Genomic DNA, 16,143 nt, shown 5'->3' with positions numbered 1-16,143 from the left:
ATTCGTTATGAATCATCTCTGATTTCAGATTTTGAATTACAACTATATATACGCAATGAATGCTTGGCTGCTGTTGAACCCATGGTGGCTGTGCTGTGATTGGTCGATGGGTTGTATCCCCGTCATCACGTCATTGGCTGATTCCAGGATACTCGCAGACATTGCTCTCTGGGTTGTGTTTGGTGCTTTGTGCTACCATTGCTGTCTTGGAGAGCTCACACGAGCCCGCAGGTACAGTTTCCTGTTGCTGAAGCTAAAAAGGCTAGTCAAGGACTAGAAACTGCCTGAAACAAGGAAAGTTTGTTTACAGAAATGGAAACTTAGAGTAAAGTATCATTGATCGTTTCCATTAGCGAGAATGCAACGATCAAAGAGTAAGTAAATTTAACTCCGTATATATCCAGAAACCACCATTAACCTACACTAAACCGCATATGTACATCGATTGTACCAGATTTTACAGTTTGTTCCCGTACATAAGTCTATGGTTTCATGCAGGAAGTCAAAGGGAGACTTTATCATACATTCATTTCATCACAGGAACATACTTAACCAATGTGCAGTTGAAACATGTTATGTGTTTTTGTTTCAAATCACTTAAAAATCTGAAAGTTTAAAGACATTTACATGCAATCATTTTCAGTGTCTTAATTATGTCCGTGGCAGTGTTGGGTATTCCGTTTCTGCCAGCTAGCAACCTGTTTTTCCGTGTGGGCTTCGTGATCGCCGAGAGGATTCTGTACCTGTCCTGTGCTGGCTTCTGTATGTTGGTGGTGCTCGGGGCGAGGCACGTCTGTCTTCATCTGCATAGTACTGCCAAACAGGTAAGTGACACATTGCCAAATTTTGAACATCGTACTAAAGTGATAACTGATCTCATGCACCGTATAGGTTTCATTAGGAATAATATCAACAGTGATCAAGCATGGCATTCATCTATCATTTTAATGATTTGATTTTCATGATCTGTTGTAAACAAACACATAATTGTTTGCTATCTTCAGTGCAAATAACTAGCAACGACATTTCGATTGTGAACAAAAAAGGACTTGCTGTGGCACGAGTTTGTGAGATTTACTCCCACTAGTTAGATACCCTCATTAGTTATACATCCCAATTGTCAGACACAGGACAGCGGATTAATTACTGCAACCCTAGTGTATAAATGCTATGTCCCAGTTCAACCAGTTAGTTAAATCTAAGGAACACTGTACTGTATGTAAATATCTTGGTGTCATTTTTCGATAGAAAATGATCTTTCACATTCTCAGAAAATTCTGTAATATCATGCAATTGTAAAACCTGCCGACTAATTACTATTCCGCCAAAATATTATCATTCATTAACATTTGTACATTTTATACTGCTGATATCGGTCTGTGTGTAACACAGTTCTGTTCTCTTCATCCCTGTTTCATTAAGAAGTAACAGACATGGGATGAGCAAAGAGTTCTTTACCATTGATGTGTAATAACACTGCTATGTTGAAGTTGAAGGGACTCACCTAATTACTTCGAGTTACTGGAAGATCGCGACAACCGCAAAATGATAGCTAAGAATGAATACGCAAAGACCTCACGTTTACTTAACTCAAAGTTCGACATAGTTGCGTGTGACTATACTGTATAATATGTTGCACTTCAGTTGGCGACGGGTGGATTCACCCTCCTCGTACTGGTGTTCGTGTTGCGGTCAATGAGGGTAAGTGTGTTTTTACCTTGAGTTCAATGTTTGCAGGAACTCAGTGCCGAACCATGATCGTGACAAATGTCACTATATATTTCTGCTGGAGCACAACATGGTGGATAAGAACATTTTATTTAGAAGTGGATGTAGGTAGAGTTTACTTGTGTAGCAACAGTGACGCGTAGTATACATGTACATGCATGTATTTTTCTAGAGATGCCAGGACTATGGAGGGAGAATAACACTGTACACCTCTGCACTCAAAGTCTGTCCCCTGAATGCTAAGGTAAGCAGTACATGTTTCACTGTTATTTTGTACCAACATGTCTACAATAGTACTGGAGCCGTGAAGGTCCCGGGGTAGAATAGGCCTCCAGCAACACATGCTTGCTTTCAAAGGTGACTATACTTGTCGTAAGGGGCATACTTGGGACCAGGAGGGATACGTGGAAAGGATGAAAAAGAGTGGGTTTGACAAATGATTGGAGACATATAGAATGGGTGAGGCAAGGGAATGAATGGGACGTGGAGAGGAAGGAACAGGAGCGCTCATGTTCACTATTTACCGTGTGGACGTCCTGTTTCTCTATAAAAGGTGAATGAGAACGTCCCATGGTTCACAATATGCATGTGACGGTCCTGTATATACAGGTACATCACATGCTGTGCATGAAATAGTCCACAACATTATAGGTGCACTGTACACAGTGTTTGTTACACAGTCATGTATGTGCAGGATAACTGTACATGCACACGGTGATTGTTGTTACACAGTCATGTATGTGCAGGATAACTGTACATGCACACGGTGATTGTTGTTACACAGTCATGTATGTGCAGGATAACTGTACATGCACACGGTGATTGTTGTTACACAGTCATGTATGTGCACGATAACTGTACATACACACGGTGATTGTTGTTACACAGTCATGTATGTGCAGGATAACTGTACATGCACACGGTGATTGTTGTTACACAGTCATGTATGTGCAGGATAACTGTACATACACACGGTGATTGTTGTTACACAGTCATGTATGTGCAGGATAACTGTACATGCACACGGTGATTGTTGTTACACAGTCATGTATGTGCAGGATAACTGTACATACACACGGTGATTGTTGTTACACAGTCATGTATGTGCAGGATAACTGTACATGCACACGGTGATTGTTGTTACACAGTCATGTATGTGCACGATAACTGTACATACACACGGTGATTGTTGTTACACAGTCATGTATGTGCAGGATAACTGTACATGCACACGGTGATTGTTGTTACACAGTCATGTATGTGCAGGATAACTGTACATACACACGGTGATTGTTGTTACACAGTCATGTATGTGCAGGATAACTGTACATGCACACGGTGATTGTTGTTACACAGTCATGTATGTGCAGGATAACTGTACATACACACGGTGATTGTTGTTACACAGTCATGTATGTGCAGGATAACTGTACATACACACGGTGATTGTTGTTACACAGTCATGTATGTGCAGGATAACTGTACATACACACGGTGATTGTTGTTACACAGTCATGTATGTGCAGGATAACTGTACATGCACACGGTGATTGTAACGCAGTCATGTCTATACAGGTTCACTGTACATGTACACAGTTATTGTACTGCAGTCATGTCTATACAGGTTCATTGTACATGTACACAGTAATTGTACTGCAGTCATGTCTATACAGGTTCACTGTACATGTACACAGTAATTGTACTGCAGTCATGTCTATACAGGTTCATTGTACATGTACACAGTAATTGTACTGCAGTCATGTCTATACAGGTTCATTGTACATGTGCACAGTGATTGTAACGCAGTCATGTATGTACAGGTTCATTATAACATGGCAAGGGCTCTTGTAAGTGAAGAGAACGACATTGACAGTGCGATAGAAGAATACAGTGTGGCTTTGAAGTAAGTGTACATAGTGTGAAAAATATTGATCAAAGTGAAAAGTTTGCTCTACACACTGCACTTTCATTATATATATATATAATGCACCCAACCTCGAGATGTGATTACGTAGCAGTAAAATATATCACAAACTATATACCTAGTGTATACGTATAGAATTTCAATACTGGGTCCTATCCGGGATCTGAAACCTTTCTCTCAGAGTGAATAACACAAGGTCAGAGATTTTAACCAGACACTTTTAGTTTCAACATATTGTATTCACGAAGGGATAAGGACTAATTGCAAATTATAAAACCTTTCTCCACAGATATTTACAACAACTTGTTCCATCACAACCGATTATTAGAAACAGAGGCAGAGGAAGATTGACAGTTCAGGGGAAATGTTATAACCAAAAGGTGTATTAGAAAGACGACTACAGTCGAATTCCGTTTACCCGGACACTACATATCCGGAAACCCCGCCGTCCGGGCGAATTTTATGTGAAACGAAACTTACAATCAATAATTGTATTCACTTAACCGAACCCCGCACTTCCGGACCCGGATGGCGAATTTTTCAAAACCATTGCCATAGGTTTCTATTGAAAAATGATCCCGCTATCCGGACGTGTATTAGTCACGCGAGTACCGTTTACCGCGCGACTATGTTATTTCATTCTTAATCCTTCGGAAGGAATTTGATGTGAATGGATTAATTAGCCAGAACATTAGGGACGCGTGTCACTCGTGTACTCGAATCGTTTAGATTCAGATTTGCCTTTTTTCTTGTGTGGCCGTCACCCGTGGTTCAAAGCCATAGCTACACAATTTGAACTATTGCATTAACTAATTCCAGTATTTGATATGGCTCTCCTGCAGGTTGTCCCCTCATTACGTCAATGCCATGAACAACCTAGCCCTCATCTTCAGAGACAGACGCCAGTTCCAGGAAGCAGAGGAGTTGCTGGAGAGAGCTGTCAGTATAAGGTACCATGTCTTTGATTCCTGCTTTACCGAAATAGGTGCTGTTAGAATTGGACTTCAGCAAGTCTTGTAAGGCCAAACTAACGGGATCGGATGGTCATGCTCGGGGACTTGGTATTGTAGCTCAGTCGATTTGGTGCATGCGCATGATGTTAGTACCGGCGATGCTCATGATGTCAATCTCTGGGTTGTCTTGTTCAGACTCCATTCTATGCAGTCAGCCGTCATATAGCGAGAATAGTGAAGATTTGTGAACAACAAAGTACCAATTCATATTCTGTAGGTATCAATGATACACTCGGAGAAATGCCTCTGCTTATACCTATACATCTGAACCATGTTGTCTCAGACACTACAGTGAGTGAGTTAAGCGTTTACATCTCTTACTAAAATAGTGAAACCTTGTAGAGACATTGACAGAGGGACCAGAGAACTGTTTTGACTCATCTCGGAAACATACAAATTGTCATACAACTTGAGCAATGCTCTAGCGAACATGTGCTATTGATGTGTTTGAGAATTTTCATATAAGCAAGGTAATCAAAGCTGCCCATACGTATACCCATTAGACCTTGCGCTGGGTTGTACATTGAAGACATTCCGTTTGATGCAGCAGTGACAAGACGTATGTCCGATTCAATTCCCTATTTTGACTTACGTTCCATACGTTCGACATAGTTTGCAATATAAGACTGTGTGACAACTTATTTATTGAAATGTTCGAGGTAATTAGTTTACATTCATGATCTCCTTTACGTTAGCGGTTTACTGACTTCAGTTGGCAAGTATTTATCAATGACTGACACGTTATTCATCACTCATTCAGAATGTGGCATCGTGGACTGTATGGACACGTAAAGCTCTTTGAACCTTTCAACGTTTCACCGTGATTACACCACCACCCCAAAGTTATACTCAGGAAAATACATATTCTGCAATTTGTGCAATTAACAGGCCAAGCGACGCGGAATCCTGGCAGAATCTTGGGGTCGTACGAGTAGGTCTGCAGAAGATGGAGCCCGCTGAAGCCAGCTTTCTTGAAGCTCTTCGACACCGCAGAATGTTTCCGAACTGTCTATTTAACCTAGGCAACCTGGTAAAAGTTGCTATGTCATTAGGGTGGATACGCTATACATTCAGACACACTCTCTTACGCATAATCGCACGTGGAGATCCGGGAACTGTCTATTTAACCTAGGCAACCTGGTAAAAGTTGCTATGTCATTAGGGTGGATACGCTATACATTCAGACACACTCTCTTACGCATAATCGCACGTGGAGATCCGGGAACTGTCTATTTAACCTAGGCAATCTGGTAAAACTTTCTATGTCATTTGAGTGGATACGCTATACATTCAGACACACTCTCTTACGCATAATCGCACGTGGAGATCCGGGAACTGTCTATTTAACCCAGGCAATCTGGTAAAACTTTCTATGTCATTTGAGTGGATACGCTATACATTCAGACACACTCTCTTACGCATAATCGCACGTGGAGATCCGGGAACTGTCTATTTAACCTAGGCAATCTGGTAAAAGTTGCTATGTCATTAGGGTGGATACGCTATACATTCAGACACACTCTCTTACGCATAATCGCACGTGGAGATCCGGGAACTGTCTATTTAACCCAGGCAATCTGGTAAAACTTTCTATGTCATTTGAGTGGATACGCTATACATTCAGACACACTCTCTTACGCATAATCGCACGTGGAGATCCGGGAACTGTCTATTTAACCTAGGCAACCTGGTAAAAGTTGCTATGTCATTAGGGTGGATACGCTATACATTCAGACACACTCTCTTACGCATAATCGCACGTGGAGATCCGGGAACTGTCTATTTAACCTAGGCAACCTGGTAAAAGTTGCTATGTCATTAGGGTGGATACGCTATACATTCAGACACACTCTCTTACGCATAATCGCACGTGGAGATCCGGGAACTGTCTATTTAAACTAGGCAACCTGGTAAAAGTTGCTATGTCATTAGGGTGGATACGCTATACATTCAGACACACTCTCTTACGCATAATCGCACGTGGAGATCCGGGAACTGTCTATTTAAACTAGGCAACCTGGTAAAAGTTGCTATGTCATTAGGGTGGATACGCTATACATTCAGACACACTCTCTTACGCATAATCGCACGTGGAGATCCGGGAACTGTCTATTTAACCTAGGCAACCTGGTAAAAGTTGCTATGTCATTAGGGTGGATACGCTATACATTCAGACACACTCTCTTACGCATAATCGCACGTGGAGATCCGGGAACTGTCTATTTAACCTAGGCAATCTGGTATAACTTTCTATGTCATTTGAGTGGATACGCTATACATTCAGACACACTCTCTTACGCATAATCGCACGTGGAGATCCGGGAACTGTCTATTTAACCTAGGCAATCTGGTAAAACTTTCTATGTCATTTGAGTGGATACGCTATACATTCAGACACACTCTCTTACGCATAATCGCACGTGGAGATCCGGGAACTGTCTATTTAACCTAGGCAATCTGGTAAAACTTTCTATGTCATTTGAGTGGATACGCTATACATTCAGACACAATCTCTTACGCATAATCGCACGTGGAGATCCGTTTACAATTGATCACAGTAAACCTTGTTTGTCGTAAGAGGCGACTAACGGGATCGGATGGTCAGGTTCGTTGTCCTGGTTGACACGTGTCATCGTATCCCAATTCCGTTGATCGACGCTCATGCTGTTGATCACAGGATTGTCTGGTCCCGACTCGATTATTTACAGACCGCCGTCATATAGTTGGAATATTACTGAGTGCGACGTAAATCTAAACTCATTCACTCACACATAATAACACGCACACACGCACGATCATAAAGACACGAATACGATCCCACACACACACAGACGCACGAATGCACATAACCGCAGGCACACAAAGACACCCAATCTCACACACGCACACAGACCATTAAACATACAGGATCACACTGACAGCCATACACAATAAATAAACAAAGAAAACGAACACAACACAAATACATATGAAGGCAGCAGTCCAACCTGTGCAATGGTGACAAAACAAAATTGTAAACTATTGTCAACGGCGTTCTCTATAGCAACGTTACCACATTGAAACTAGTTTCGTGTGGGCAGCTTCTTGTCAGCTTAGCACTCAGGCCATGTAGATAGCGTAACCAATAAATGACTGAATATGATCTGTCTCACACACAGAAACTAAATTGTTTCATGATGTCATCCAATGAGTCTGAAAACTGGTATAAATCATGATGCAGATTATGTGTATTTCACACTTCTAGTCTGTATATACTCGTTTGGCTCACATAATGCTGAAGATGTTATTGACAGAAGTTCAATGCACTCTGGTGAAGTTCGAAATGCCGTTACGATCTGATATCTTAGAGTGACAGTTGTTATAGCCTGTTTGTGGTGAAAACGTGCCGATAAATTTCACTTAACGTCAAAAAAAAGGAAATCAAATCTAGTGAAATTAAGATAGTGTATCCACATAAAATTACCTTACCAAACAAACAGTTAAATTTTATAGCACTGTCGGAAATAGATAAAACGCTTTTTTTCACGTTTATCTATACGCGTTGTAGTTGATATACAAAAGTGTGAAATATCTATGCAAGAAAGTCCGGACTAACTACAGTTCCAGTGGTAGGGAGATAGGAAACTTGAAAAAGGGACTTTACTGAAGAGCGTATTTAGCGATGTATTTGGAACAGATCACAGCTTTACTCTTTATTCAAGTTTGTGTGTGATGATATTGTATTACAAAGGGTACTTTTTAAATGGCCATTTATATTTGAAATTAGGCTGCATTATAAACGATAGCTGTCGTACAAATAATAACTCATTGTTGAAGAATATCACTAGAAAAAAGAAACAAGAGGGATTGTCTCAAAAGCAAAACTAGGACAGGTGAAGCAGACGGTGTTTGAGATCTGAGGGAATAGAGATATCAGCTACATTAAGATAATCCAGTAGGGGAATTTAAGTGGGGAGGTAATCGACATGCTCTAACATATATAACAATATCCAAACTTAATGAAAGAAAGACACGTAAGATGTTAATCAACATGTGAGACACATTCAACACACATGAAAAAGCACAAAATATCTTTGAGATGACCCCTTGCGCCAATGGGCGGCGCGTGCATTGGTGGCAAGGGAGTGGACTATCTACCTACCTGGATGGGCGACCTAATTTCCGTCTATACTCTGCACTATTGTTTCCAGCAGCTATTCGCATTTTTTTGTAAGTTTTGCCCGAATTTCCGAGTAAAGAGGTGTTTCTGGATATCCTCTTACACATCCCACTAAGTGCCCAGTTAGGCCGAAGTGAGCCATTTCGACATTATCCTATTTGCAGTTGTGCAAAGGATGCAGAGTAACAGTATGAAAACATTTTTTTCTATTTCCGACAGTACTTTAGAATTGGACCCGTGAAGGTCCCGGGGTAGAATAAGCCTTCAGCAACCCATGCTTGCCATAAAAGGTGACTATGCTTGTCGTAAGAGGCAATCGGGATCGGGTGGTCAGACTAGCTGACTTGGTTGACACATGTCATCGGTTCCCAATTGCGCAGATCGATGCTCACGTTGTTGATCACTGGATTGTCTGGTCCAGACTCGATTATTTACAGACCGTCGCCATATAGCTGGAATATTGCTAAGTGCGACGTAAAACTAAACTCACTCACTCACTTTAGAATTGTATTTAACTTAGAATAAAGGTTGTTGAGCAAACAATTGTAACACAAACTTTCAACTATTATTAGTTTGTATTACACGTAGGTATGCACATTACCTGAAACCCCGAAAACAAGTAGGGTTGAGTCTGAGTCAACGCTAAACACGTGCACTTGTTTCACAGTTCCACCTACAACGCTTACCGTATTTTAGCTATCTTCAAGGACCCTAGTGAGCTGTCTCTACCTGCATGCTAAATGACATAGTCCAACCCACAGACGAGCTTCATCCTGTAAACGTGAGCATAACATTGATTGTTCCAGTACAAGTACCTAGGACGCCATACTGAGGCAATCGCAGCATGGCGGAATGTTACACAGATAAATCCTACCTACACCGGGGCCTGGAAACACACAGTGATGCTACTACAGGATCTGGGTAAGTGATGCTATCGGGTATCCCCCACCATTGATGTTGAAGACAAAGCCTCAGAAACATAATTTACTTTATTTCAGTTTTGTGAAAGTGAAAGAATTTAGAGAACATGATTGTAGAAATATTATTGAAATAACCCATTTGATATGTTAAGCCTGATTGAACCTTCAGTGCACCTACAGAATACCATATACCTACCAGCCATATTGTTTAGTGTCACGTCACCCTAACCCTAACACTAACCCTAAAACTTACCCTGACTCTAAACCTTAACCTTACCCTAACCAAAAGTAAACTCGTTTTGCTTTAGAAGAAGGTATTCTGTATTCTTTTTCCATCAACATAAAACGAACTGGATTGACTGAGAATTATACTGACATGCAACAGAAAGGTCACATGGGATTTGGGGCGATTATTCTTACTGAAAAACAGCGAAAAGCGTCCTATCAACTTAAGAGTAGCACTGTGTACTCGTTGGCAAAACACCAGAGATATCCTACGATGTCAGTGTGAATTTTTTACAATCATGATTATGTTTTACGTCACCTCGAATGTTTTTCCCAATACAGGAAAATATGATCGTGCTATCGCAGTTGGAAAAGAAGCTCTAAAGTTTCTCCCTGACTCAGCCGACTTGCTGATTAGTCTTGCAAGCGTGTACACGAAGGCAGAGAGGTACGAGGAAGGGGAACGGCTGCTGCATTCTGCCATAGAGAGAAACCAGCATCCGCATCTGCATCATAGTCTAGGTATGGGGTAACTATATGATGTGATATAATCAGTCCAATTAACGTCTTACCGCCAAGTGTTTTCATATCTGTGTCACTGACACTAGGAAGACTGGGCTGGTAAAGAATATCGGAGCACCTGACTGAGTTAGAACAGTCACCTCTTCACTATTTCAGTCGCGATGAGACTCTAGCAATAGTATTCCCACGTAGCACAAAACTCAATTCGAGAATCTACACTTTACATGTCATTATTATCATAAAATATCCTCTTGTTATTTAACATATGTTAAATCTTGGAGTACACTTTGATAAACCCATGGATCAGGTATCGTTGTCCGATAATAGTACAGTATCTGCATTGAGCCCCATTCCTAATTCGAATCCACACGGTAACGATCCACTTAATTCTAAAAGTCCTATCAACTCTTAGTGAAGAACGGATGCCAGTACTTATATGCATCAGGAGTTTGAAACCACATTCTCAAAGTGAGGCACACAATGTCTGCGACATAACATACGGAAATACAGTGTGGTCCTCAGAAATCCACAAACATGGCGATTGATAGTCTTGAATGTATACTTTATTGAAAGTGAAATCCCAAGTATATTATGTTACTTTTGACCAGTTTCTAAAGGTCAAAGCGTACTCATGCCATTTAACCAGGTCCTAATGTGTTCTTTTCCAGGCATGTTATATTACCGATGGGGAAAGAATGAGAAAGCAAGGACAACCCTTCTAAGGGCAAAGCAACTATCACCAAGCGACTCTCTTATTCTAAAGGACCTACAGATGCTTAATGAACAAACAGGGGAAAAGTAGTAAAATTAACTTGTACATGGATCATGCTTGCATCTTGTGACGTGTTTGAGGGTGAGGCGCTGTCACAGATCGGGTAGGTGACAGGTACATCGACCATCTGCCAGAGAAGACTCATACACAGATGATAGCAGATACTAGCTTCATGTAAAGAGCACGTTATATGGTGTAAACACCGAATACAACTCAGAGGGACCAGTTTTGTTCGTTTTAACCATATTTCGTCATACGCGTGTTGAAAATGATACTGCAAGAAGTAGGGGATAAAACACATTTTGTTATATCCTTACGTTTTTTTATACACATATTCGTTATAATTGTAGTTTATTGTATACTGATATATGTGTCTATCCAATTCTCACTGAAACACTATGTTTCGTTTCATTGTCTTTGTTCATTAGTGCTATACTCAACAATTAATTATGTCTCGCGGTCGTTTTTTAATAATAATGTCTGAAACGAACAAGTCAGTGTTGTGTGACTTGGAGTTCCGACGAATATATAATATTATAATTATATACATACAATTGTCATGGTTCGTCACTAAAATGCTGGAACTATGCCGATGTCACGTAGAGCCAAACTCAACACATCCTAATTGTCATGGACGCGGATATTTTAGTCTGCTGAGTTGAAAAGAGATGAAAAACACTTCTATATTGCATTTGATGTGTATAGGTAATTTCCAAATGCTCTGCTCTGCTCAGTTATATTTTCTGTGGAAAAAATAAATCTCTAGCATATTGCAACATGGAAGTTTTTGGATTGTAGGATTCAGTGAACAAGATAAAGACGGAATGTACCACAACATAAACAAGTGTTTTGTACTTTGGTTGTTTTTACTTATATTCTTTCCTTAACCAAATAGGATCTTCTCTTGCGTGTAGAAGCAATCAATACAAGTGAACATTTTAATATTACTTACGTGTAATTACATCCAACATTTCTCATTTAGAGGATTTTGTAATTCAGTGTTTTCAAATAATCAGCCTTTATCCCAGATGCTTAGATCAACGCTCATAATGCTGATTGTTTGGCCCAGCTTCGATTATTTACAGACTGCTGTCATATAGCTGGAATATTGTTGAGAATGACATTAAACATCAAACCAACCAACCAACATTTCCGTGTCGAGTTTACACCAATAGCGTTGGTATATAAATTGTCCTGCTACCCATATCCTCTGCGATTGATAACCCACAGATTCTAGTACAAGTTTGGGATTTGTTTCACATGAGAGATTAACCCACTCAGTATGGTAAAGATCCTGGTACGTTTGTTGGCTAAGCCCCATCCGTGATTGGAACCCGATTTCTCAGAGTGAGGTAACAAAACGCCGTCTCGATGTGTTTTACTGTTAAAGTGTTATCCCCAAAATAACATTTGAATATTACTTTCGACCTTCTACTAAAATTGAATTTGTATTCAATAATATGGGTGAAATAATAAATACATGATAGCACTGTGAAAATGCAAAGAAAACAACCAAAGTTCATACTGCAAAACACTCAGATGTGATCTTAAGCCAGACCCAGTCATCTGTTATTCCGCATGAAAGACAATTCAAACAGTTATTTCAGAAAGCAATTTATTAACAAAACGTGTAGGTTTTCTGTGAGGTAGCATCACATTTGAAACCGTTGTTCACCGGAGGAAATAACGGTACATAACTGGTTCAGATCCTTGCTCAGAGCAATAACGCATCCTGTCCTGGTGATTGATAAGCTTTGTCCAGACTGATGAGAACTGGCTTCTCAGTGCATTCCACGAGTTGGACAAAATCGTATTCGCGTGCAGGAACTGTAATTGTGGGCATGAGGCATAACATAATTCCAATAGCAACAGCTAAAACGCATTGAAATTATGAAATGCTGAGAACCTGCAACAGGCATGGTATAAACGGCTTTGTTCATCATTTGAAATTAATAATTTCCCTGATGAAACCGTTTCATTACCGAACCAAAGGATTTCCGTTACGTCTTTAGTTTATTCAGTCCTAGGTCAGAAACCGCTTCCTCCAATCCTTCATAAGACACCAAAGTTTGGTTCTCCTCCGTCCTGCCATCCTCACAGAACTTCCAGAAAAGTAATGAGACAGCTGAAGCCACTAATATGGGGATGAGTGCGAACACGATCACGTACATCCACGCTCTTGCCTTACAACTGCTCCACATGTCAATGCTCTGGTGACGAGCTCTCCGGCTGCTGTGAAACACCACACTCTGTTCAGGATTAAGGGAGACATCGAAATGGCAAGATGCTTTATCTGGGACAAACGTACAGTTGGATGTCGCTTTGGTCACATCATACAAAGTCCGGCTGATGAAGAAGTTTGCCGTCGTTGATGCATCAAAGAGTCCGTCGTTGAAGAACACAAAGAAATAGTTGTCTGCTTCAGTGGAGTTCATTGCATACGTGTGATGATAAGTGTCAAGAGACTGCAAGTTGTGTTTGTAGATGTAACACCCACTACAATGTCCTTTACCGTCCAGCCATGTTTGGAGGTTGCTTTCACCTTGGATGACAAAAAGGATCGTGAATAATGCATAAGAGCTGCTGCTGTTGAACAGAAGTGTTGACCCGGGGAGAAGATAAAAACCCCAGTATTCGTAATGGTTTGAAACTATGGTCATTGTATAGCTTGTATTAAACTCCTCAGTCCTGTTTGTATCTACGACGGGTTCCTGCTCAAAGGTGTAGGCTTCAAAAGGATCGGTGGAGTTGAGAGTGAGGCTCTCACAGAAGAAGTTATTCACGTGGTTCTCTACTTTGCGCATGTCTGTTGGCGCAGCCTGGAACTTGTTGGTGCCGAGGACTCTGATGTTGATGAGAAGTCCGGCAGTGAGGACGGCTGTGACAACATAGATCCAGAGAAGGGCGATGCGGAGGTAGCGGGACATCTCCCTGATGCAGAGGAGGGTGCCGGCGAGGACGACAAAGCTGCGGCAGCATTTCCCGCACTCTGCGTCTCCTGAGTGGCTGTAATGGTGCATGTGGTAACCCCCACCGCTAAATCCAGAGCCACTAAACCCCCCTCCTCCGCCACCGCCACTGGAGAAACCTCCGGCACCGTGAGTCATCCTAAAAATTGAAAGGGAAAACCTTTGTCGTAACATGCAGCAAACTAGGACTCATAATCAACAATATCTAATTATACATTGCTTGGGTGATATTTGATGTGGATATGTTTGAATTTAATATGATTCACATCAAACCCAAGGAAACATTTTTATGAGACGTTCAACATTGTTCTAATTATATTCTGTCTCTTATTCAAATATATTCCAGGGCCTAGATTTTCGAAGCTCTCATAGCGCGAAGATAGCCGTAAGTGCCATTAATTAACATTCACTTACGACTATTTCTGCAAATAGCTGTAAATGTGGACATTTCAGTAAATGATGCATTTGTTGATAATGCCTATATACTGTGTTGTGAAAACGCCATGTCATACTTACAAAATTGCACGGACTGCTAATATAATCATGTCTCCAGAAATATAACCACAAACAGAGCATGCTATACCACAGTCATACCAAAGGCAGAGCACGTCTCACGACAAACAGAGCTCGTCTTATCACGGGCAGTGCTATGTGACTACGGGGCTACAGAGCTACATTTCACAAGAAAATTTTTTAAAAAGATCTGAGGCTCGCAACCGTATTTATTGTTTTCCACTTTGTTTTTTATGTTCGACCAGCATTTATGATACATCTCAAAATAACGAATCCGTACAGCGTTACAATTAAATAACAAAACTAAACTCACTCATATAATCACCATTAAAACTCAAACCTTCATGTCTCTCACCTCAAATTTCAGATTATTCTCAATACGATCTCAAACAACGTTCACAAAAACCAGCGTATACTAGTATTCGCTCGTGTTGAACAGGTACGTTTCCAAACTTCTCACTTTATGCGTACGATATAGAGCTCGTTGATATTCTCTCCAGTGTGTGTATATGTAGAATGACACGACGCTGTCTCCCTCCCTCTATGTATAGATACTGTAAGGCTGGTGGTGATTTTCCTGCTTGTGATAAATAGGCCACACTGTTGTGACCTACATATATTGTTACATAGACCGTACGGTGTCTCTATCGTATACATATGTAAATGTAGTCGGATTACTCACAGGCAGTGATAAATGTTGTTTTTGTTACAGGCAGTCTTGCGAAATCCAGATATGAAATATCCTGTAACATGATGGACCGGCGCGTAAACATAACGCTGGTAAACATGTGACAATGAATTGGACATTGCGACACACTGTGGGGAATTTTGCAAACCCTGATTAACAGGACAGTTGCTCAAGTCCAAGCAACCGTCAAACAATATATCTTTGTTGCCATTTAAAGAATGTTTTAATGCTTTTGAATGTTTTTATTATCATAGCTGAGGTTGTATAAACTAGTGTTTGGTGAGCTTTCCGTTGACCGCATTATATTCCACAAATGGTTACATCGTGTTGTTGATCACTGGATTGTCTGGTCCAAACCGGCGTCATGTGGCAAGCCAATCTTTTCGTATAAGTCCCATAAGTTGCAAAGCTTTCTTTTATTACGACGGTGTCAGAGTCTTGCCCAGTATTTTAGCAGCAAGGATGTGTAAGCCCTCGCTTATTTTATAATGGCAGTTACGCACCTGAATGTTGCTAAGAGTGGGGTAAAATTAAACTCGTGTGAAATCACTCACATCACTCAAATGGGTATAAAAACTGTTCATTGTCTCCTACAGTCAACATCATCGTTAACATCTGAAACGTCGAACCTATACACATCACCATCAATATTATCTACATAGTTATTTACATAGTTATTACAATTCTCTCAATGCCGTTGTCGTTGACAT

General features: G+C 40.7%; 2 protein-coding genes across 2 annotated transcripts in view; one reads left to right on the top strand and one right to left on the bottom strand.

Annotated features, from left to right (window-relative positions):
* LOC137282704 (protein O-mannosyl-transferase TMTC4-like) overlaps positions 1 to 12,036 on the top strand; it is a 32,071-nt gene extending 20,035 nt beyond the window's left edge. Inside the window, exons 8-17 of the mRNA XM_067814492.1 lie at positions 29 to 231; positions 644 to 824; positions 1,645 to 1,701; positions 1,901 to 1,972; positions 3,549 to 3,631; positions 4,495 to 4,602; positions 5,554 to 5,695; positions 9,631 to 9,745; positions 10,312 to 10,491; positions 11,160 to 12,036. Coding sequence (XP_067670593.1) covers positions 29 to 231; positions 644 to 824; positions 1,645 to 1,701; positions 1,901 to 1,972; positions 3,549 to 3,631; positions 4,495 to 4,602; positions 5,554 to 5,695; positions 9,631 to 9,745; positions 10,312 to 10,491; positions 11,160 to 11,293 — 1,275 coding nt within the window. The 3' untranslated portion in view covers positions 11,294 to 12,036. The remainder of the gene's footprint in view (positions 1 to 28; positions 232 to 643; positions 825 to 1,644; positions 1,702 to 1,900; positions 1,973 to 3,548; positions 3,632 to 4,494; positions 4,603 to 5,553; positions 5,696 to 9,630; positions 9,746 to 10,311; positions 10,492 to 11,159) is intronic.
* Positions 12,037 to 12,864: 828 nt separating this feature from the next.
* LOC137282703 (uncharacterized) lies at positions 12,865 to 15,275 on the bottom strand. The gene is made up of 2 exons (XM_067814490.1): positions 15,101 to 15,275; positions 12,865 to 14,371 (listed from the first exon to the last, which is right to left on the bottom strand). The coding sequence occupies exon 2, from the start codon at positions 14,368 to 14,370 to the stop codon at positions 13,264 to 13,266; it is 1,107 nt and encodes a 368-aa protein (XP_067670591.1). The 5' UTR covers position 14,371; positions 15,101 to 15,275; the 3' UTR covers positions 12,865 to 13,263.
* Between the last annotated feature and the right edge of the window lie 868 nt (positions 15,276 to 16,143).

This window comes from Haliotis asinina, chromosome 4, assembly GCF_037392515.1.
Source record: "Haliotis asinina isolate JCU_RB_2024 chromosome 4, JCU_Hal_asi_v2, whole genome shotgun sequence".
In the NCBI taxonomy this organism is placed as follows: domain Eukaryota; kingdom Metazoa; phylum Mollusca; class Gastropoda; order Lepetellida; family Haliotidae; genus Haliotis; species Haliotis asinina.
The sequence above is the reverse complement of the archived record's forward strand: the minus strand, read 5'-3'. Positions and strand labels throughout refer to the sequence as shown.

Bases quoted from the DNA above. Each gene is read 5' to 3' on its own strand.
- LOC137282703 (XM_067814490.1), bottom strand. From the start codon at position 14,370: ATGACTCACGGTGCCGGAGGTTTCTCCAGTGGCGGTGGCGGAGGAGGG.